Source organism: Pelobates fuscus, chromosome 7 (genome assembly GCF_036172605.1).
Source record: "Pelobates fuscus isolate aPelFus1 chromosome 7, aPelFus1.pri, whole genome shotgun sequence".
In the NCBI taxonomy this organism is placed as follows: Eukaryota; Metazoa; Chordata; class Amphibia; order Anura; family Pelobatidae; genus Pelobates; species Pelobates fuscus.
Window position 1 is genome coordinate 63,490,585 of NC_086323.1, and position 23,070 is coordinate 63,513,654.

At 40.2% G+C, this 23,070-nt stretch overlaps 1 protein-coding gene across 2 annotated transcripts in view; it reads right to left on the minus strand.

The window, feature by feature from the left end:
• The window catches only part of ABCD3 (ATP binding cassette subfamily D member 3), a 76,613-nt gene that overhangs the window by 48,936 nt on the left and 4,607 nt on the right, over positions 1-23,070 (minus strand). For both annotated transcript variants that reach the window (XM_063428347.1, XM_063428348.1), the window contains exon 2: positions 496-532. In XM_063428347.1, the coding sequence (XP_063284417.1) occupies positions 496-532 (37 nt within the window). The remainder of the gene's footprint in view (positions 1-495; positions 533-23,070) is intronic.

The window sequence follows — 23,070 nt, forward strand, 5'->3', positions numbered from 1 at the left end:
CTGTTTATAATGTTTGGTTAAATACATTTGTTAATGGTTTTGCTAGTACACCACTAAGCCTCTTTTAATAGTTTTGTGTCTATTCCATCAGGTCCCATTGACTTATATGTCTTTACTTTTGACAGTTGAAATAGAACCTCTTCCTCTGTAAACTCACGTGTAACAAATGACTAATTTGTCTTATTCCTACCGGAGGCCCCTTTCCTTCATTTTCATCAGTGGTTTCAGTGGTTTCTTTTTTTGCTTTTACTGACAAGCCTAATGCAATTTTCTGTTGCCTTCAGCAGTATAACTTTTAAAGAATCCAATTTCTTTTGGACTCCATTTAAATTGCTCGAGTCTGATAATGATATGATGGACACATTCTAATTTTAGAAAAGTCTGTTTTTGCTAAAGTCTAGTTTATACCACCAGGTTCACACACTATAAAAAAAAGAAAAAAAAAAAAGATCACATGTCTCAAATCCTCCTTTTAGTTAAACATGGTCCAATTACCTCATTGTTCTGTACAGGTTTCTTGACACTTTTACCCCTGTAAAGAGATTCAAATATAAAAAGGTTAGAAAACTATGTTAACTTATGTAAAATCAAATTAAGTAATTAAAAAAAACAAAAAAACACAAAGCATATAATGGTGCAATATTTCAGCATTTTGTCAGTAATGTAAAATCTTGATCAAAATAGCAAAGCTGAAAATTATTATATACTATTACTACAATGAGAGGCCAGTGATAGGTAAACCAAGCTGGAGTACTGGAGGAAGGAATATAAATAGCTGTCAGGTGCCAGGGGAGCCCTTGAAGGAAAGACAGCACCCAGGTACTCCAGGCCCCATAACTTCTGAGATTAAATTGTTATGGGGTGGGAGTGTTTCTTTAAGGTATGGGTAGAGTATTCATTAGTAAAAAGAGACAATGCTCATTGGTGCTAAAATGTCTCAAATCACCAAAGAGCTATGTAAGTTTAACTGTATCAGTCAATGTACTTTCACCTAGTTATGCGTAATCATGCAGGCTACCTTTCACCTATTAACACAATATGTCAACTGGTTAAAAGGTCTTTCCTTTACTTGTAGAAACCTTTTGTACTGCTTTCAAACCAAATTACATAATTGCGGACACGCTATTCTCCTTTGTCAGTAATCAAAAAGCAATACAAAAAGTGCATATCAATGTCATTTAACAAATGTTAAAAACAATTCTAGCTGCTCCCAAATTCTATACAAACAGCTTTAGTGACACATAATGCTATTTATTACTAGAAACAAAAAAGAGTCTAAAGGAACATTCTGGGAACCGTCACAACTTTATCCCAATTATGTTTTTATGGTGTCTAGAAGTCCTCGACAGGATATATAACCTTGAGGGGTTAAACAGCCTATGAACCCCCAACATTATCCAGATGACGTTTGCCCATACAGCCTCTCTTCCTCTATCCCCACCTTCAATGTAGAATACTTGGATTGGACACTAGTGATGGGCTGAGGGCATCAGCTGACACTCTGAGCCTATCAATGGCTTCCAATTGAGAAACATACACGAGGTATATGTACCTTTGTCATGCATTTTTCTCAATAGAGGTGAAGGAAGAGGGGCCTGGAGAACAGGCACCATCAGGACTACCTTGTGGTTAAACCATAAGTAAATGGTTTAACCCCATAAGGTAAGATAGCGTTCAGGACTTCCAGAAACCATAAGATCACTCAGATAAAGTAGTTATGGTTGCCTGGGCAGCACAAAAACACAATTTTGAATCGTCTCAAAACATCATCTATATAATTATAAGTCTAAATGTAAAATATGAATTGTTTTTAACTGTACTGTAAATAAGTCTATACAAATTTACGTATTCCAAGAACAAATTAAATTTAAAACAAAAACAATGCAAATCAGCAAACAATACACACTTCAGACTTGCAAGAATGAAAATTCAGATACAACACACTAAGAGGGAAGAAACAGTTTGCACCACTAGACAAAAGGTTACCAGACCAGAGATTATTATGACTTACTCCCCACATAAACAGAATCACAAATATTTTATATCAGTGTTCCTCAACCCTGTCCTCAGGGGCCACCAACAGTTCAGGTTTTTTCAGTATCTCCATTAGAAGATATGATTTTACATGGATATACAGCTACATGTTTTGACTTGTTTCAAATGATTACAGATTTAGAAAGTCAGTGCCATTGGGGTAGTGTTAGATTGTTGTCCTTAAAACACCTTAAATTGGGAATGCAGATTAAATACTAAATCTTTTTAACTCACAATTCACGTCTTAAACTGGATGACTGCATGAAGCCTATTTACATTGTTCTAGGGATCTAGGCAGTGCTATTCAGAACCATTAGATACACTTGATTATAGATTGCTGTGGTCTGCCATGCAGAGAATTGAAACTTATCGAGCACAATACGTACACAAAGCCAAAAAGGATAAAAACATATTTGTTGTTTAATTTTTCTATATGCCAATGGGTTTGTATACTCATAATGAACTTATTGCAATACTAGAAATAACTCAAGTATAACAGGTGACTGAATAATGGCAATGAGGTCTACTACACAAAGTAATACATTTGTAAAATCAATAAAATGTGTTTTAGCTACAGTGCGTGAACATGCCGGTACAAGATTACAATATAGGAAGCAGCATGAATAATAGCTATTGTTTTTTTTTCCCCCCAGGCGTGGCTGGGAAATGGTATGTAGAAGCACATGTTAAAGAACACTAGTTAGATAGAAATAAATACATTTGTAATAGAGAGTTTCTTCATTTGTTATTGTTGTGATGGGAGTGGAGAGTAAAGGTAGAGGAAGAGGGAAAAAAAAAAAAGTGTAAAAAAAAAAAAAAAGGATTGGTGCATATGCTATTTGAGGATCGACCCATTATCGGTTTGGCCGATAATATCGGCTGATATTCAAGATTTTGGCAAATAACGATACCAGCCTACAATGATACAGATATTGCAAAAACATTAAAGATCTGACCGATATGTAATAAACATGTTCAGTTAATAGCAGATGTGTATAGAAATTGTTTCTGTTTTCAAAACTAAATGTACAGAATATCGGTATACGCATATCGGCCCTAAAAAAGCAATAATGGTCGATCCCTATGCTATATATCAATAGCATATTAAATATTTGTCCAACGAAGCAGTTCAATTTGTGATTTAAAGGGACACTGTAGGCACCCAGCTAATTGAAGTGGTCTGGGTGCTGTGACCCTTTTGCACTTAGTGCTGCAATGTAAACATTGCAGTTCCAGAGAACCTCACGGACCTCCAGCATCAGATTTTCACCATAGGAAAGCATTGATTAATGCCGCGCAGGCGCATTAGGTCTCCCCTGCCGGCTGAAGTTTCAGGTAAGTGGCTGAAGGAGTTTTAACCTCTTCAGCCCTACAGGAGGGTGGGGCGCACTACAGGAGCCCTTTAGTGCCAGGAAAACGGGTTTGATTCCTTTAAAACAAAATAGCAAAAGTAGTTAGAACAGTGTTCTCCATGATGTCCAACTATGCTGTTGCAAGAGTGAGCTATACCCTAGTGAAGGCTACATTTGCAATTAGACACATCAAGCTTCTCAGAAAGCCATTCATCAGAAACATAGCATCACAAGCCATTAAAATAAGATGAATAAACAGCACTTAATTTGCAAGAACTAATCATTAAAATTGATAATCTATTATAAATGTGTCACTGGATCTCATAATATATTATTTGGTCTGCCAATTAATCAATAAAAGATGTGGAAGATAACGTCTGTCTGCATCAGTACCATGCTACATAAAGACAGACATACAGCAAGATACATTGCAGAATTGGTAGAGGAGGTAGCTGCAAAGTATGTGATTCCTACAGCAAACTTACTGGATTAGAGGCACGGCGGACCAGTATCTGATGGTTCCAGAAGTCTCAAATTTCTGACACCCAAACAAATTATATATGTGCAAGCAAACAGAGGAGCTTGCAGTTAGAAGGGAGATGGTGCCAGAGCAGCAGCAAATGACAACCTCAACCGTAACTACAGTTGCTAAAACTTCATCGTCTGCCACTTTGCTTGACTCACTTCTTGAGTCTGGAAACAACAATGAGGAAGATAATAAAGAGAGGTAACCTCAAAAGGACATCAACAGCCAAGTTAGAAATTATGTCCAAGCTTACTCAAGGATGAAATCCCTTTGCATTGGTAGAACAATAAAAGGTAAATATGCAACCATGGCGAAACCGGCAAAATCTTATTTATGCATCTCAGGCACCTTCACACAATCTGAGTGTCTCTTCTCTGCTGCAGGCAACATAGCTTGCCCTATCTTGCTACTACCATTTGCCTACAAGATTCTAGAGAGTTTAGTACGCTAGATTGCCCAGCTTCCTTGAACCCAACTCTCTGCTCGACTAACTCTGCTTCAGTCTGGAATCCAAGCTCGTCACTCTGTTGAAATTGCCTTGACCAGAGCATCCAGGGATTTAATTACTGCTAAATCCAGTGCTTGCTACTCTCTCACTTCTACGCAAAACTGTCCTCTCCTGATCTCTCGTCTTTCCTTTTGACTCGTGTCTGACTGTCTCTATTATTTCTAACTGTACAGCAGGTTTTTTGTTTGTTTTTTAAACCAAAAAAATAAAAACAAAGCTTCTCATCTTTCCTCTCATTTGTTGCTACTCCCGTTTCAGTCTCCTCAAAGTAACTACCATCAACTCTACCTCACGGGCTCGCTGCCTAAGTGTTCTCTATGACTTCAACCTCTCTTTCGCCCTCATGTTTAGTCACTCACCAAATCCTACCAATTCAATCTCAAAAACATAGCAGCTCCAAGGTGAAGGTCCATCTCTCATCTTGACTACAGTGGACTTACATGTTCCCAGCTTGCTCTGTTACAGTGTTTAGGAGAGCATATCAAACAGTTAAAAGCTTTCCTTCCCTGCATCGTAATCCACACTGCTTCCTCTCCTGTAAATATTACATTAAAAAAAAAATCTATATATATTATATCCCTTCATTGTAAAATGTATTCTAGTAGCCTACTGTTACCCCCATACATGAAATACTTCCTACCTTTACCTCTTGTGAAACTTTACCCCCATTCCCTCTAAAATGTAAGCTTATGTGAGCAGGGCAGTCAACACCCTTTATTCCTGTGCATCCAACTTGTTTTGTTACAAATACTTGTCTGTTAGTCCTCCCATTGGATAGAGCTGCAGAATTTTTTGGTGCTTTATAAATAATATTAATGATTAAAATAGAGCCAGCCTCGGCCAGGAGCACGTGGACATGATGACAAATTAGCATTTAAATGCAAAGTTTCTGGAAGAGTTAATAATGTTATAAATAGCGATAGTCTACCTTTTTCTAGTTTTACCTCTTTTTGAGCACTTCATTGTTTTGCTTTGCTTAATTATAAAAAATATGTTTTAGAAAATGATTAAAATTTGGACTAACAGTTGTGTTAATGCAAATTATTAAGTCTGAAGTTAACATTTATAACACTCAATTTACCGATTTTATTTTAGATTTAAAAAAAAAAAAAAAGTTTTATTTTTTTATCCGACCAACCGAAAAAAACGTTAAATCATTCAATGAATCAATTATGAAAATAATTGTTCGTTGCAGCGCTAAGGAGGACACGTGAAAAATATACAATCTAAATAAAGATCACTACAATTGCACATTGTTTATAAATGTTTAGAATTGAAAGATGTGAATACATTTATATTTTATATCTTCAATAAAACTGCCACATAATGTCCAATAAAGCTGCCATAATATAAATGTAAATCACACCGTACAAGTACTGGCAGCATATAACAACTTAGTCAATTGGCAAGCAAGGCTGTTTTCAGATACACAGCACTGAACAGAGAATGTTAGATAAATAACTACCGGGGATGTGACTCTGCACAAAAGATTGCTTCACCATGAAGGACTATAGTCACAAAGGCATATAAGCGAGCTTTGCATTTAACTATTGGAAGACGCAATACAGATGTTTGACAATGATTCGGAGATTTTGCCAGTAAATTTCTCTGAACCATCTGAATCTGTGAAACAAAAAAAAACAAAAAACAAAAAAAGTCGTTTAGTAATTAATTAGCTAGGAGCTCTTCATAAAACGTCCTACCTAGCGGTCTGTATTATTGAATATTCACACTTAAAGACCAGATTAAATTATTACAGCGCATGGGCATTGATTTTACCTTTCTGCTTGACTTGAGGTTGTGCACCAAACTATTACATTTTTAATTTAAAAAAAAAAAATCAATGGGTCAAAATTTATAGGAACCCTGAGAAGTGAGCAAACATTTTGGAATAATAATAAATAAAAAAAAAAAATTCATAACGTGGGATAACTTTGTAACTTGTTCTAGAATCCTTTATTTTAACATGTGTTGTACCTTGATGCACAGATACAATGTAAACTCCATGCTTAGCTTTGGATCACTGATGTAAACCTAAATACTATTTTGTCATATTTTTATTTTTATTACACAATACAGTTAACTCAAAAAAAATGAAGTGGTTTGGTGCCAAGTGAAGCAATAGTGCAGCTAGATCATCTGTGAATCAAGCAATGAAAAGTCATATAAAACAATAATTAAAGATTTTTTTTTTAAAGTGTAAGCATACTTTATATATTATATATATATATATATTTATACTTATTTTATTTTTTTTATTATATATATATATATTTTTTTTTTTTTTACACATTTCAGTTTATAGTCGTCATTTTCTATAGCCCACATGCGTAATGTGCAATTTGGGATACAACAAATAAACTAAAATCTCAGAGATAAACAACCCAAACGATTTTGTTCCCGACTTCTTCAGGGAAATTGTTTCAGATTTAGTCACCACCATGATGAATTAAAAGCTGCAATACAACATTATTTTGACCAAGGCAGATTTTGTTTGCATGTTTAAAATCCACTCTAGTATAGAGGATAGGCGAATAGCTGGTTTAAGGGCTACTCTTCAAGTTTGTCTGTATTTTACAGTCATGAGTCGAAAAGACCATGGCACGATAACATCCTTCAGGTAACTTAAATCTACACCCATCTGCAACATACTGCTGAAATGTGCTTGTAAATCGACTTGGCTCAAGATAAGTGGCATTCATTCCCTGGGTAAATCTGGACATGTGACTCATAATCTGTCACTTGTGTTATCACATGCTCCGTAATCTGTGCTTGCCCACTGTATTTATCTGCACCCTGTGATTGCATACTATTGTGGAAATGGACAACTTTAAGGTCTGTTCTTTTGTAACAAGAAAAGCATCCCATACAATTTAAAGGACCACTATAGTCACCCAAACCACTTCAGACCAATTAAGTGGTCTGGGTGTCAGGTCCCCCAGGTTTTAACCCTGCAGCTGTAAACATAGCAGTTTCAGAGAAACTACTATGTTTACATTGCAGGGTTAATCCAGCCTCTAATGGCAGTCTTCCGCGAAGCTCAATGCAAAAATCATTGAGTAATTGTAACGGATAACCTGGCACCCCGACTGGGTACCTCCGTTAAAGGATGCTCCTAGCGTTTCCTGAGGATTTCAAGCACTGCAGCAGACACCATAACCACCGTAGACTCCTCCAGAGAGCAGAACTGGAACAAGCAGAACAAGAGCTTAGCAGTGATTTAGCAAGGGAATATGACAAGCATAGCAATCCCTTGTAGCAGATTCCCCCAATAAGAGACAGCACTCCAAATTGAGGGTAAAGTAGAACTCGAACTCATGTTTAATGGCAGGTACTCTGCTTTTATGCAGTGCTCCCCTGCAAGGGAGACGCCCACCGGCAATTAGGCATTAACCAATGAGACAATGGTTACATCCCACATATTCCCTCCCCTCTGCTTGGGAGATAATTGAGTTTCTTACTGTATCTCCTCAATTATCTCCAAGCTAAAACTTATACATTTTTTATACAATTCTATAACTTTGCTTTTTTTTATCATACATGAACAAAACTTACATTTTTATGAACAACACAACTTGTGGAACAACATATTCAAAATTCGTGAAAATCCGTTCAGTGGTTCCAGAAATATTAAAAAGTCTCTTTGGACTGACCGCACGCCTGTTTGCATGCCCAAAACAGTTCCACAGATTCAGGCTGTGTGGTCGGTCTATTTCTGCCCTGAAAATAACAAAGTCCCATCCGAAGGCAGCGTTCAAATCGTCGAACGCACTTCGACTTCTGTCGAAGTGTCGAAGTGACACCGGGGTTGTGTTTCCGTGGGGTTCAATTGTCTACTGGAGGTCTATTTTACACCCCAAAATGACAAAGTCCCGTTCGAGCGTGTGTTCGAATCTTCGAATGGGACTTAGTCTCCAGCCGCAGTGTCGAAGGGTAAGGGAAGGTACAACTCACCACGTTCGACTGGATTAAAATGGCCGCCGCCACGCGTTCGACTGTCTAATGGCGGCCACTTCAGCACTTCGACTGCATCCGAAGTGTCAGTTTAAAAGTTGTAATACTGCTCCAAAGTATTTAAAGGACCAGGAACAGCATACAAAACCCCATTGTGCCCCAATACAGTTCTTAAAGGGTTAATACACCCCAGGGCCATAGTCGCAGGACAGGAGGCTAGCAACCAGGCTTCTCCAGTGCACAGTGGCGAGGTTGGTTCCGCCACAGTAATGCTTTCCTATTGGCAGTTTGAATGCGCGCTCTGGCCGCGCATGCGGCTCCTCTCAGGAGCGTATGTCAGAGGGGGAGAGATCACCAGCGCCGAGGGAGCCCAGCGCTGGAATAAGGTAAGTGGTAAGTAGTTTTAACCCCTTCAGCCCAGTGGGAGGGGGGCCCTGAGAGTGGGGGGGACCCAAGGACCATATAGTGCCAGGAAAACTACAAAGTTATTTTTTAAGTTCTGCATGGCATTTTAACTATGTCACAATACTGTTAGCTGTTACTGCAATAAAGTACGTATATTGGTATTCAGCGATGTCTCACAAGTAAAACAGTACCCCCAATGTACAGGCTTTATGGTGTTTTGGAAAGTTACAGGGTCAAATATAGCACATTAAATTTTTCAGTTTAAACACATTGAAATTCGCCAGACTGGTATGTTACCTTTGAGACCAAATGGTAGCCCAGTGGCTACTAAAAAAGACTGGACATACCCCATTTGCAATACCTTGGGTTGTCTACTTTTGCAAATGGTATGCCATCATAAGGGTAAATTTCAATCCTGGGCTACCATACGGTCTCAAAACCAACATAACCAATCGGGCAAATTTCAATGTGAAAAAAGGAAACTCAAGCCTTATATTTCACTCAGTAACTATTGAAAACCCCATAAACCCTGTACATGGGTTATACTCGGGAGACTTCGCCGAACACAAATATTAGTGTTTCAAAAATAGTAAAACGTACCACAATAATTATATAGTCAGTGGAAGTACCGTTTGTGTGTGAAAAACATGCATTTTTACTGACGATATATATTTGTGTTCAATTTCTCTAGACTTTCAGCCTGGGTTGTCAGGCAGGTCCCTCAAATTGTAATTAATAAAATGACTTTATTATGTAAAAATATTATAGAAATATGCCAGCTATTCCGGCCATGTGATCGCAAGGACCGCGCAATCACATGGCGGGGGGCGGATCGGGCACAGGTGGTCTGTCTGAGCTCCCAGGATCGCGACCGCTGTAGGGGGAATGGTGGGACTCGGTAAGTACAAAGGACGGCTGGGACATTCTATGCCGCACACCGGCGTTCAGGACCGACTAAAAAAAGGATAGCTTAGAACGCCCGCTGGCTTTAAGGGGTTAAAATTAATTTTCATAAGTTACATACAAGAATATTCACCACACAGTTATTCTAGGCATGTTGCCTTGGTTATCTTGATACAGCTGGGTCCTGTGCTTTAGTGGTGGGGATTCTACCTACTGTGCTCTTCGGGGAGGCGTCTTCCCCTGCGCTCTTGAAGCCTATGTGGGGGCTTCTCTTGATACCAACTGTGTGCAGGCCTATGTAGTTGTAACGTGTGTCTTACCCAGTCTGTTGGTGACATCTGCCCTGAGGGTAAGCAGGCTATAAGTTTGGTAACGGGAGTGGGTTAGAAAGAAGGTGGGGAAGGGGGACAGAAAATCCTGCCTATTACGGGTTCCTATAGTCATGACTATCTTCTAGTCTCACGGTGTATGCTCTAATGGACCAGTGCCTATCCAATTAATACCCATTTCAATACCCATTACCCAGAGGAGTTGACAACCTGGGGGCGGGGGGGGGCCTCCAATGTTGGATCCAGGGTTCCCATACTCTTATTTATCTTTTTTCCCCTTGTACTGACCAGTGTATTTCCTCAAATTCCCTAATTTTCTCCACCCTTTGTACCCACTGTTCTCTAGTCGGTATTTGAGTCTGACACCAGTACACTGGAATTGTACTGTGCATTTTCTTCTCCTAATAGAAGGTTCAGTAAGTTCCTGCTTATGTTTCTCTCGGAGACAGATGGGCCATCCGAGCAAAACCCGAGACGGGCCTTTAGTTGGATAATCGCTGCAAGCATTTGTTGCTAATATGGGCTAATGTTTTTGCAGAGCCACCAAATGTGTTCTATGTCCCCCGGTTCATTGTTACATCTCAAGCAAATGTCGCTGACCGTTTGCCAGTAGGTATGGAGCTGCACTGGAGTCCTATACCATCTGGTGTTCCTTTTGTAGAAGGTCTCCTTTTGGGAAATACTGACTGGGGTTTTCATCCCTATTTTAAGAATATATGTCCAGTCCCTATTGGTCATGTGGATGTGTAAACCCCACATCCATTTTTGTTTAAATGAAACCTCATGTTGCTCCACTGAGCCTGCTTGGAGTATGCAATATATTTTAGAGAGTGGGCATCTAGGGTCACTACCTGGGCCACACAGAAGCTCAATGGGAGTTTTGTCTCTTGGTTGCCAGTACAGATTGGTTCAGGAAATTTTCCAATTGTGATGATCCCATTATATCTAGTAGTGTTTCACCAGTCTGTTCCCGTATTTTAGGTGGAACATCCTCCGCCAGAACTTTTGTTATGTTAGGGTCTCCTGTTAACCGTGAAAGCACTGTGCTTCCCTGACCATTATGGAACTCCGGGTTAGTCGCCAGGGGAAAGAATATGGACAACCCTGGCCAGTTTCCATGCGTTTTTATGTTGTTTCCAAGTCTGTAGTGTGTGTTGTATGAGTGGGTGTGTAATGGGTGAGTGATCGCGTAGTTGGCACGTTTGCCTGTGGAGTGTGTGCAGTGGCACCCTCACAAAACTCTGTTCCAGGCCACACCAAGATGTCTTTGCTGTGTTGGTGTTTTGGCTGTGGTCGCCCCATGTATGACGTTTAGTATCTTGGTGGTGTTGTCCCTGGCTTTACGACCAGGAACAAATCCAGCCTGATCAGGGTGAATCAGTCCAGGCAGAAGAGGCTTGAGCCTGTTGGCTATAAGTTTGGCGAATAACTTCAGATTTAAGTTTATAAGAGAGATTGGCCTATAGCTGCCACAGGACGTTGAGTTGTCCCCTGGTTTAGGGATGACAGTAATCAATGCTCATAGCATCGGTGGTGGAAGAGGGGAACCAGGGGTCAATCCATTGATTGTTTGTAGTAAATGTGGTCCCAGATTAGATTCAAACAATTGGTAACAGCGTGCCATCAGGGCCCGGGCTTTTGCCTTTCGCCATGGTTTTAACGGCTGAGTAGAGTTCTGCAAGTGTGAATTGCGCTTCTAATTGGTCTGCTACTGTGCTAGGTACAGTAAGGTTTGAGGCAATATATTCCCTCAGGTCTGAGGGGGTAAGGTTGTAGAGGTTGTGGTAGAAGTCATTAAATGAAGAGGCTGTGTCTTCAGTTGTGTTGTACTGTGCCCGTCTCTATTTTAGCTATAAATGTTTTCTGTAGTCTCATTTTCAAAGTCCTAGCCAGTAATTTCCCACTTTTATTGACGTGAGCATAAAATGAGCACCGCGTCATTTAGACCGCTTTATGTGCTTTTAGGGCTAGTAGGTAGCGGAGTTGTACTCTGAGTACTGTTAGGAGTTGGAAATGCTCCTGAGTAGGGGCCAGTTTATGAATGGTCTCGGTCTCATGTATGGGGATAGTAAGGGAGTGTATATATATTTTTTTTTTGTGCGCGTTCCTTTTTAATTCTAGATCCCCACTTGATCAAAACACCCCTGATGACCCCCTTGTGAGCTTCCCATACCCAAGGGTTGGTCATGTATGTGTGTTTTATGCAAAGTAGTTGGATAGTTTGACGAAGTGCCCTTCGCCACTTGTGCCTGGAGGGGAATACTGGCCTCCTGCCTTCCGACTATGGCCCCTGTGCGGATAGCTGTATTTGCCCCTGCAGAAAGGTTTATTTATGTATTTCTGCCGGGGCGTTCGGGACTTTCAGTATGTGAGTAGTGCTTCCCCTATTCGTGTAACAAAAGACTATGGAAAAGACTTTGGCTCCATGGCAATTGAACTGTATGTATGTGATCTGAGCGCCATTCGGTGATAATGTGCACTCAGATCTAAGCTATCTGGGGATATGTTGCATGTATATGGTTTATGTAGTAATTGTAACATTGTGTAATTTTATGTCTTTGTGCAATCATATGGTTAATGGAGTCTTGCCTCTGTGTAATGTAATAGAGCAAAGGATATGTATTTTTCACCAGAAAGTGTCCGCAGGCGACTATTTCTGGACGTGGAGGGGTTGTCGGCTCCCGGCGATAACTGCCTTCTGCGCTTCTTTGCAGCATTTGTTTTAGCGGGTAGCCAGACAGTACAGTCCAAGCCTCTATGTCGATGGGCGGTAGGCCCAAAGCCTGTTTAAAGGTCCGGTATGTCTGAAGGCATGGTTATAGAATATGTCTTGCCTTGCTGTGTGTTTCCACAAGGACAAAGGGAAAGTTCCATCAGAATTCAATGTTTCTCCAAAAGTGTCTGGGTGATGGGCCGTAACGCTCTCCGAGAAAGTAAAGTAGTGGGAGACAGGTCTTGGTAAATGTCAAATGGGTGCCCCTCATTTTAGCTCTCAGAGTTGACGTGCTTTTCGATGATCTCTTTCTTCGATGGGAAATTGTGAATGCGACATATGAGGTCACGTGGTTTGTCTTGCGGTAGGTTTCTAGGCCTTGCTGCTCTATTGGCCCTGTCAAAGTTAATTACTGTGTCTGGGGGCCTTGCTAGAATCTGATTGAAGAGGGCAATCAGTATCTTTATGGGGTCTTCAATGGTGCCCTCCGGGCATTCTGGTATGCCCCTCATATGCAAGCTGTTGCACCTCCCGCGATTGTCCACATCCTCCAGCTTTCTTTGAAGGAAAAGGATAGCCTCCGAGTGTAGACGCTGGGTTGTGCGCCCATTGTTGCTCAGCGGCCTCTCTGTCGTCGTCCAGGGCCTGGACCCTAGCGCCCAAGTACTGGACTTCAGTACTGACCACCTGTAGTTTTTCACTGAAGCTCTCCTCCAGTGTCTTGAACATGGCTGTGAGGTCTGTTTTTGAAGGGAGCTGTGCTAGTAAGGATCTGAGATCTGTGTCCTCCGTGGAGCACTCTGAGGCTGACGGGCTAGAAGGCAGGCTGCTTCGCGCACTTGCATGAGGAGCCATTTTCCTCCGCTGCTCTGGCTCCATTTGTTCTGAGAAAAACCTCCACAAGGATTTTGAGGACACTGGGTTGGTGGCAGGGGTGTTCCCTGCTGTATTGCGCTGGTTTTTTTTTTTTTTTTTTAATACCATTGTCTCAGATTTTTGCCAGGTTTCACAGATCACATCCAGTTACTTGCGGAGCTCAGTTTTCATGCGGCAATCCGTGTTGGAGTCCAGCTTATTGCATAACTGACATAATAATGTACACTAGTCAGCCACAACATTAAAACAACTGATAGGTGAGTTAAGATTACATTGATTATAACATTACAATGGCACCTGTCCATGTGTGAGATATATTGGGCAGCAAGTGAACAGTCAGTTTTTGTATTGCATGTGTTTTTGAAGCAGGGCAATTGGGCATTCAAAAAGATCTGAGTGCCTTTGACGCGGGTCAAATAGTGATGGCTAACAGAATCAGAGTATCAAGCTCACTACACACAAGCTCACACTGATACACAGTCAAGCTCACTATAGACAAGCTCACTACACACAAGCTCAGGGATGATGTGTGTGTGTAAGGGAAAACGCAAGATAATGGAGAAGCGGATTTCAATAGTCAAAGCGAGAGATGACTGCAGCATGGACCAGCACTTTGGCCGCATCTGGCGTTAGAGGCGGATGCAAGCTATGTTTTTCAGATGGCTGCGGCAAGTGACTGGACCTGAAGGGGGAAGGAGTGGTCGAAGTAAAAGAGTACACCTGGGTAGTGAGCCTGCAAAGTAGAGCTGATGGTAGTGCCATAGATTGGAGGGAGTCAGACAAAGAAATAGCAACACTTGAGAGAGGAAAGACAAGAAAATTAGAGATATGCACACAGGTGAACATAGCACTAAACTAAACAAGCCGAATATGGAGAGCAGGGCTGTTAAAACTAACTTTAGCATACAGGTCAAGACATACTAGTACAGGGTTTTTTTTTTTTTTGGAATCGGAGTTGAAACTTACCCTGCATCGGATCACTTAGAATTTCTTAAGTGCTGACCATCACTACTATCACTCGATTGATTACACCAAGAAGATATTACTTACCCTTTATACACAAATTTTAGGAGAATTAGTAGAGGACATTACAGCTTGCGGTATGGTATCATTCATATGTAAACACAGCAAACTGGCTGAAAGGATATGTATAATCGTATATAAATATCCATATCCATCTGTCTACAAAAATTTGAACTACACGCTAATTTCTTTTCCATTTAAACGCACACCAGCATATCGTAAAAGAGTAAAATAAAATCATAACAGAATACAGTAAGTAAACCAATATTTATAATTTTCTATGAAACTGCACCATTTGTTGAATTCTGCTGCCTAACATAGGCCCATATCATTAGTGTACAATTCCACAGGCATAGCCTAGACCCAAATGCACATTATTTTGGGAAACCTTACTGGCCTAAACCTATACAAACTTAAATTTTGGGTATCTATTTATATCCAAGCATATACAGTACATTTATTATGAGTCAGTACATATTTTTACAGACTACACCAGTAGCCCAAAATTATTTCCAACTTCTTTGGAATTTGTTTGATTACCAGTTTTACTTCCAGAGGTGTGCATCTTCAATATACGCTAAATCCGCACCCTCATTTGCAATCTGTATATGTTTTTGGAAGGAGTAATAATAAGAGTACTAATTTCTACTGAATTTACTTTGAAACTTATGTGCTTTAACCCCTTAAGGACCAAACTTCTGGAATAAAAGGGAATCATGACATGTCACACATGTCATGTGTCCTTAAGGGGTTAAAAGGACCACTATAGGCACCAAGACCACTTCAGCTCAATGAAGTGGTCTGGGTGCCGGGTCACTCTAGTTTTAACTCTGTAGCTGAAAACATAGCAGTTTCAGGGAACTGCTATGTTTCACTGAGGGTTAATCCAGCCTCTAGTGGCTGCCTCAATGACAGCCGCTAGAGGCACTGATCTGACGTCGGCAGGTGGTGGAGAGTTCCCCAGCAGAGGGTTTTAACCCCTTTAGCCCAGCAGGAGGGGGGGGGACCTAATTACCCTATAGTGCCAGGAAAACAAGTGTCGATCCTAATTTGTTAGTATTTTTTATTTCTTTGTGAGGTATGTATGTTGCTGTATTCTGTTTGTGTTATTTATTGGTGCTGCAGTTGCTTTGTAGTGTTGTATTTGTGTATATGTTCATGAGTAGTTTGTGGTTTTGTGCATGAAACCTAGGAATTTGGGATATAGATTGGTTCTGCTTGTGGAACTGTGTGTGTGGGTGATATGTCACAGTGTGTTTAGTGGTGGGCATATGTGTGGGTCTGCTGACGATATTGCATGTGAGGCTGCTAGTGGAGTTGTGTGTGTATTTACATTGTCAGTGGCGTTGTGTTTGTGGGGACTTTGTGTGTTTGTATTATTTGTATGACAGGGAGCTTCCTCTGCAGCTCTGTGTATATCTAGCAATGTAAGTGGCTTCCCACCAGTGGAGACCAAGCAAGCAAGGTGCAGGTCAAGGGCAGGAGCAGCCTTGAGTGCTGTGCCAAGGCACCTAGAGTACTATAGGTTGCTAATCCCTGCTCTACGGCATAATGGTATTCATTTTATTAATTTCAACAGAATAAAAGGCTGAGCTAATCTTACATAGCAATAGAACACGTGAACAAAATTTTGCAGATTCAGCCACTGAAGCATAGTTTAGTAGGAACAATTACATTTAAACTGTAATTTGCATCCAGTCAAAATATAAAACCAAAGTCACACCAACTCTGCCGGATGCTTTGTTAAACTGTTCCATATACAGCTTATCAGCACTAGAGGCTTTAAACCAATGCCACACCTTCAATGATTCATGCATGTTGTTGGGTCAATGATTTGCATTTAAACTGGCAGCATATACACCATGTTATATTGCATCATGATCAGAGGAGTGCAACCTACTTAAGAGGCAGTTTGCAGGATCAGGAAGTTTTGTTCGAAAGAATAAAACAAAGTGCATTTTTCCATTAGTATATCCAGTAATCCAAAAATCACTTAAAGCGGCACTCTCATGCCGAACTTACCTTTCCCCAATTGCTTCCTCTTTTCTTCCTCTCTCAGAATATTAAATTTTTTTTCTCCTTCCTATCTGATCTACTTTTCTTTAAAACATAAGAAAAGGTACTACTTTATCTTACATATTTTTCCTAAGCTTGACCTTCTTTGACCAAAGGAGGAGCTTAAGTTCGATCCATTTCCTGTGGTCAAAGAAATTTCCCACAATACTCACCCTTTCCTCGTTGTTCTCGATTTGCTTTATTCACCATTCCAACAATCTCTCATATAGACAGGGCTCCAGCAAAACAGCAGAATTTAGTCCGAACAGAAGTACAGTTTGTCCATTCGTGTTAGGACAAAATGTGTACATTTTGTTCTGTTTGGAAATTTCATTTGTATCCAATTCTTGCCGCCACTTAGTAGATGGTTCCATAGTACTGTGGGAATTAGGGAGCTATCTACTAAAAAGCTGAAAGAGCAAAATTGGTCTGTAAGCCTACTTTACCAATACTAAAGTAAAAATTATTAGTAAATAAGGGAGATTGAAATCTACCTCCTGCTCCTACTTGCTATGCCACATATCTACTAAACAGTGAGCAGCCTGTGGTGGTGGGTGCCCTAAAATGACAAAAAGGGGGAGGGGATGACAAGGAGGGGCGTTACGTATATTTTAAGAGGCTGGGAGCCGCAAGCTGCTTGCTCCATCCTTGTAATAAACTAAACGAACAGTCTTCGCTCATTTGAAGACCATTCATTCTTTGTAATTTCTATTCGTTTATTTGTCTTTATGATGAATAAATGCCCCAAATTCTCATCCGAATTTCGTACAATAGTGAATGCAAGTTAAACTGGGCATGCGTGGGAATGTCACTGTGCTATCTATTGTGGGCAGATGACGTGTCCCACAGGGCTATCAACTGTCCACACTAAGATGGCGGCATCCAGGACCTATGTCCGGGCAAGAAGCCAACAGGTTAATAAGGGTGAAATGGGCGACCTAGGGGCATATGGGGGTGACTAGAGGGACAATTAGATGTAGTGGAGTCTAGAGGGGGGTTACAAAATAAAAAAAAAAAAAATGTGGCCTTGACAGTGCCGCTTTAAACAACCACTTATGCCCCTTGTCTGACTATTCCTGAAGAAAGAAGGGAGAAGCTCTCAGATAAAGATAAAATATACATGAAAAACATAGTGTCTATTGAAACGCTAACAAAGATGGTACATTAGACAAGGTAGGTGCAGCTTGGTCTCATAGGACTTGCTTTTTGGTAAAACGTAGCAATGGGTAAAACATGCATAATTACATGCTCACATATGCCATCAGCTGTTGCTCTGACACACACAAGTTAATGAAATGTGGCAAAACAAGACATTTATATTGGATGCACAAGTATATGCTCTGAGTTAATAGTTAGAACTACCTTTGGCTGCAATTGGCGGAGTCCATCAGGTTTACATATCTGGATCCTGACAATTAGTTTCAATAAATTTGCTCAAGCCCTATCAGGGTGTATGAGGACCATTAAACCACTCCAGTGTAGCTTTAGCGGCGAGTTTAGAGTCAATATCCTGCTAGGCTAGTCTCCTCCCCAATTCAAAGGTCTTGCAGATAGAAAGATGTTCACCTAAAAACTGTAGAGGCTCCATCCAAGCTGCCCCAATCCTAACTATATTCTCACTTGTCATTAAAAAATATCCCCACAAAGCTAATCATGCTTTACCAATCAAATGATGTTCTCGTGGTGATTACCGGTTTTCTGTTACACGCAACATGTTGTACTAAGGCCAAAGTTAAAGCATCTGTCATTTGGTGCCCTCGTCCCAACCCAAGGATACCTCCCTATAGCACAACTGACCCCCATAGTCATTTCAGGCTTCACAACCTTTTCAGGCACCAGGTCTGGTTCAACTTACCTTTACCAACGTTGTGCCACTCCAGCAGTTTTCTTTGTGTTTCAGGAAATGAGTGGCTGGGAATTCCATGTCCTGTCTTCTTTGGGTATGTAAGTCGAATAACGCGTGCACCCAAGCCTTTTAAAGGACCAGTGTAGACTCTCACATGAGAGTCAACACAGAGTACCAGTGTTGCAACACTTAAAGGTTACACATAAATGAAAAGTAGTCCCTACTTTTTCATTAGCATAACTTTAAAAATTAGCTTTATTTTATATATAAAAAAAAAAAAACAGGGCAGCAGAGTGAGAGTCTGGGACATACCTAGGCAGAGAGAAAAAGTACAGATCCGCTTTAAATCTTGGTGTGTTAAGATCAAACATTATCCACGTATTTGCCAAAATCAGTGATTTTTTTTTTTTTTTGTAAAGACTTTATTTTTGCCACATAGACATGAAGCCTAAATTTATAGACGGTCCAGTTTATATACCTCCCACTGACGATTTTTCCAATCTTAGCTGCATCTCCATCTACTTCCCTTAAAGCACTGTACTACTTACATAGACAAAGCCAAATTATCGCTGTTTTACTGCAATACTGCTCTCTTCTATAGGTAGGGTAAATAGCAGCAACTAATATAGCTGAATTTCTTGACAGCTGGAGGTAGATCTGGCTAGCAGTCAATGAAGTAAGCACGGCAATCAGGCAGCCAAGCAAAGCCCTCTGCCCTGGTTTACACTGCAAAATCAAAAACCCAGCCTAAAGATTCAAGTGAAATAGGCAGAGTGGGTTGGTTTGAGAGGAATGGCATCTCACACGTTGAGGTCTGTTTGGCATTTGTTAACTGAAAACAAATAAACTGAATGGCTCTTTGTGTCCCTTTAACGTTTCATGCCAGCCAAGGTATAGCTTTCTAAGTAACAATTATAGCAAATATGAACAGTCCTAACAAAGCTGTACAACTAAAACAAACTACTAAGAAAACTGTTAAACTACAGGAACAAGGGAGTTCATCTCTAGAAATGCTATGCAAATATCTAAAAGTTCCTATCATTCCTATTCTGGTAGAAAAAAGGTCCATGGATCTTATTTATGTTTTTTTTATTTTTATTTTTTAACTATTATTCATATATACCAGAAGAGAAGAAAACAAAAATACATGCATGTTTTCTTAGGGGGATATAATGAAAAAATAAAAAATAAACAGCTTGCAAAAAACGTGGAGACTGAAAATCTGTGCTAGAGAACTGACCAATCAGAGGTTTCTCATGGAGATGCCACAAGAGCACTATCAAACCTTTCCAATGCCTCTCAAAGAAGCTGTAGTACTATACAGCATACTAAGAAGGAGGGGAAGGCAGGTGTTCTTCTACACCAGTGTTTCCCAACCCAGTCCTCAAGGCACACCTACCAGTCCAGGATTTAAAGGACCACTCTAGTGCCAGGAAAACATACTCGTTTTTCTGGCACTAGAGTGCCCTGAGGGTGCCCCCACCCTCAGGGACCCACTCCCGCCGGGCTCTGGGGGGGAGGAAGGGGTTAAACTTACCTCTTTCTCCAGCGCCGGGCGGGGAGCTTTCCTCCTCCTCCTCTTCTTCCTCGCGATGTCATCGGCTGAATGCGCATGCGCGGCAGGAGCCGCGCTCGCATTCAGCCGGTCGCATAGGAAAGCATTCATAATGCTTTCCTATGGACGTTTGCGTGCTCTCACTGTGATTTTCACAGTGAGAAGCACGCAAGCGCCTCTAGCGGCTGTCAATGAGACAGCCACTAGAGGCTCTGGAGGCTGGCTTAACCCTCAGTATAAACATAGCAGTTTCTCTGAAACTGCTATGTTTATTAAAAAAAAAGGGTAAAAGCTAGCTGGACCTGGCACCCAGACCACTTCATTAAGCTGAAGTGGTCTGGGTGCCTAGAGTGGTCCTTTAAGGATTACCCAGTTTTGTCTAAGGTGTTTTTTCTTTTTTTTTCTAAAAACACCTTAGACAAAACTGGGTAATCCTTAAATCCTGGACTGGTAGGTGTGCCTTGAGGACTGGGTTGGGAAACACTGTTCTACACCACCAGTGCACTTGCCAGTTCTGTGAGAGGAAGAAAACCTCCCTGTCTTTCCGATTGACAGCTTGGGAGGCGTTTTTGAGAATTGTATCAATGTGCCGATTTCTATTAAAGTGTTCCTTTAACCTTTGCCTTAAAAAAAAAAAAAAAAAAAAAAACACACAGTGTGACCAACTAGTTAATATTAAAAGGAATAGCACATTGAACGGTCTTAAAGATATACAGATAGTGAGTAATTCATAACTTTGCTGAAAATACGACTTTGAATTCTCAACAATTAGTGAAAGACAAAGTATGTGACTGTGCTGTGAACAACGAAAGAAAACACTACTCAGTGTTAATTTTGTTGACTAACAATTTTAGTCGACTAAAACGTTAAAAAAACAGCTAGGGAACCAAAGTAAGTTACTGAGCTGTTCTAAAGTACTCTGACAAATTACTTAAAGTGTTGCGCGTAGTGCTCCTTTAAGCCTTATGCTCTCATAAAAACGTTTTGGAACCATTATTTTGGATTGATGGTATAATATGTTCTCAGGCAGAAAAACATCTCTGGCTCTTACACTGGCGTGAATGTTTAGACAAAATCTCCTTGTCCAAAGTACTAAAGTGGTAGTCCAATCTCCTTGCAAGTCATGACAATCTCCTTGTCCATACACAAAATTTTAATAAAAACGATTAGGGCCCCTGCCAAGAGCCCTAGACATTGTTACTGCTTCCTTTGCAGGCAGTGTTACTCCAGTGCAGGCTTGTTATTGGCCAGCTCAAGGCCCTGGCTGATGTCAGGGGACAGGTCCATTTTTATATACCCTGAAACAAACATTTTACAACAGGAAATAGACTATAACAAGGAATACATTTAAGTACATTATTTAGTAGAGAGGAGTTTCTTAAATAAAGACAAGTGTTTCTACAAATACCAGAGATGTCAGCTGCATAGATAAAAAGGGACTGCAATCTTCTAGCGAAGCAAATGGCATTACACTATAGGCCTTGCCATTTATTCAGACAGAATTGCCACTGTTATAACCCACATAGTGAAGTCTTTGTCTTGTTTTCCAATATAAAGCTAAGAATCCTATTTCCCAAATCTTACAGTCTACAAAAGCTCCTTTGCTTATAGGATCATGTCTTTCTAACAATACAGCTCTTGCAAATAGCAGTTGGTTTAAACTTGAATCACACATAAAAGTTGCATAGATATTTAGAGAGAAAAAAAAAAAAAAAGAGAGAGAGACACTGGGCACAGTACTGCTCTATCACACTGACTCCAGTAATTTAGGTGTAGAAAATTAAAGTTATTTCTGCACTTAATCTCTGCATAGTGTTTTAAATGTACAACGATAGGTTGCCAAATTAAAAAAAAAAAAATAATAAAAAAAAACACCAACAAATGTCATATTATGTATGTGGGGTATTTCTACTTCTCAAGATATTAGTAGCTGGACACAACTTTAGGAATATTTTTGGTTTGCACTAGCATGAATTGTGTACCTGCTAGTAAAATAGCGGCATTAAACCTGTATAATAATGAATGTTTAAGAAATATTTTTCTGTCAGATTTCTTTAGGTTCTGTGACAGGAATCGGACTGTATTCTACTATAAGAGATCAACTTATGTCTGGTAACTATCAGTTCCTATTGATATTAATTGGAAAATTGCATACAGTTATGCTTATCACTAAAGGGATACCCACTTTAATGGTTACAGTGTGAAGAGTGCCCTGTTGCCATCTTAATACACCCCGTCAAACCTCTCTAGCATGGTTTGTCACTGACCTGGGTACTGCTGAGGCGCTAGTCAGCATCCATTCTTCTTGAGCAGGAAAGGTCTGATGCCAATGCACCCATACATTTATTTGCTGAAAGCAACAGCCGAGTACTCTCAGCCAACAAATGAGTAAAATGATGTTGCCACTGAATAAGACAGACGTTAGGCTTCCCCAACTATGAGAAGACTTAAAGTAGTGCAAGTGCTCAGTGGAACCCAGGTAAGTGTCAAACCATCCTAAAACAAGGTGTGGTAGTTGTCAGACTCAGATAGTTCTTTTAAATGACAATTAGAGTTGTTATTGGAACTAAAAACTGCACATTAAAAAGGGTCAGTCTATGCACCAACATCACTGGCAGAAGTTATTTAGGTGCACAGATTCTGTCCCTGCAATGTTACATTTCTCTACGAGAAGAATTAGTCTTGAATGTGGCAAAAGCGCCACATATCCCACCAGTCATTAGTATTGATGACTTCACGGAAAGAGGATTAGAGCAGCAGTTAAGAGACTTTTGATCGTTAAACTTTTATTTATTTTTTATTTTAGATTTCCTTTAATACAACTCACAAGCCAATTTTGCGATTTTGGGCACAATTTTCAAAGTCTGAAGCTAGACCGCTGTTTGGATAATAATAATAACCATAGTTGAAATTGCGAGCATTCAATTCACTACGGGGACAACTGTAATATAGTAGACTTGTACAATTTTGTGCAAAGATAAAATACATTAG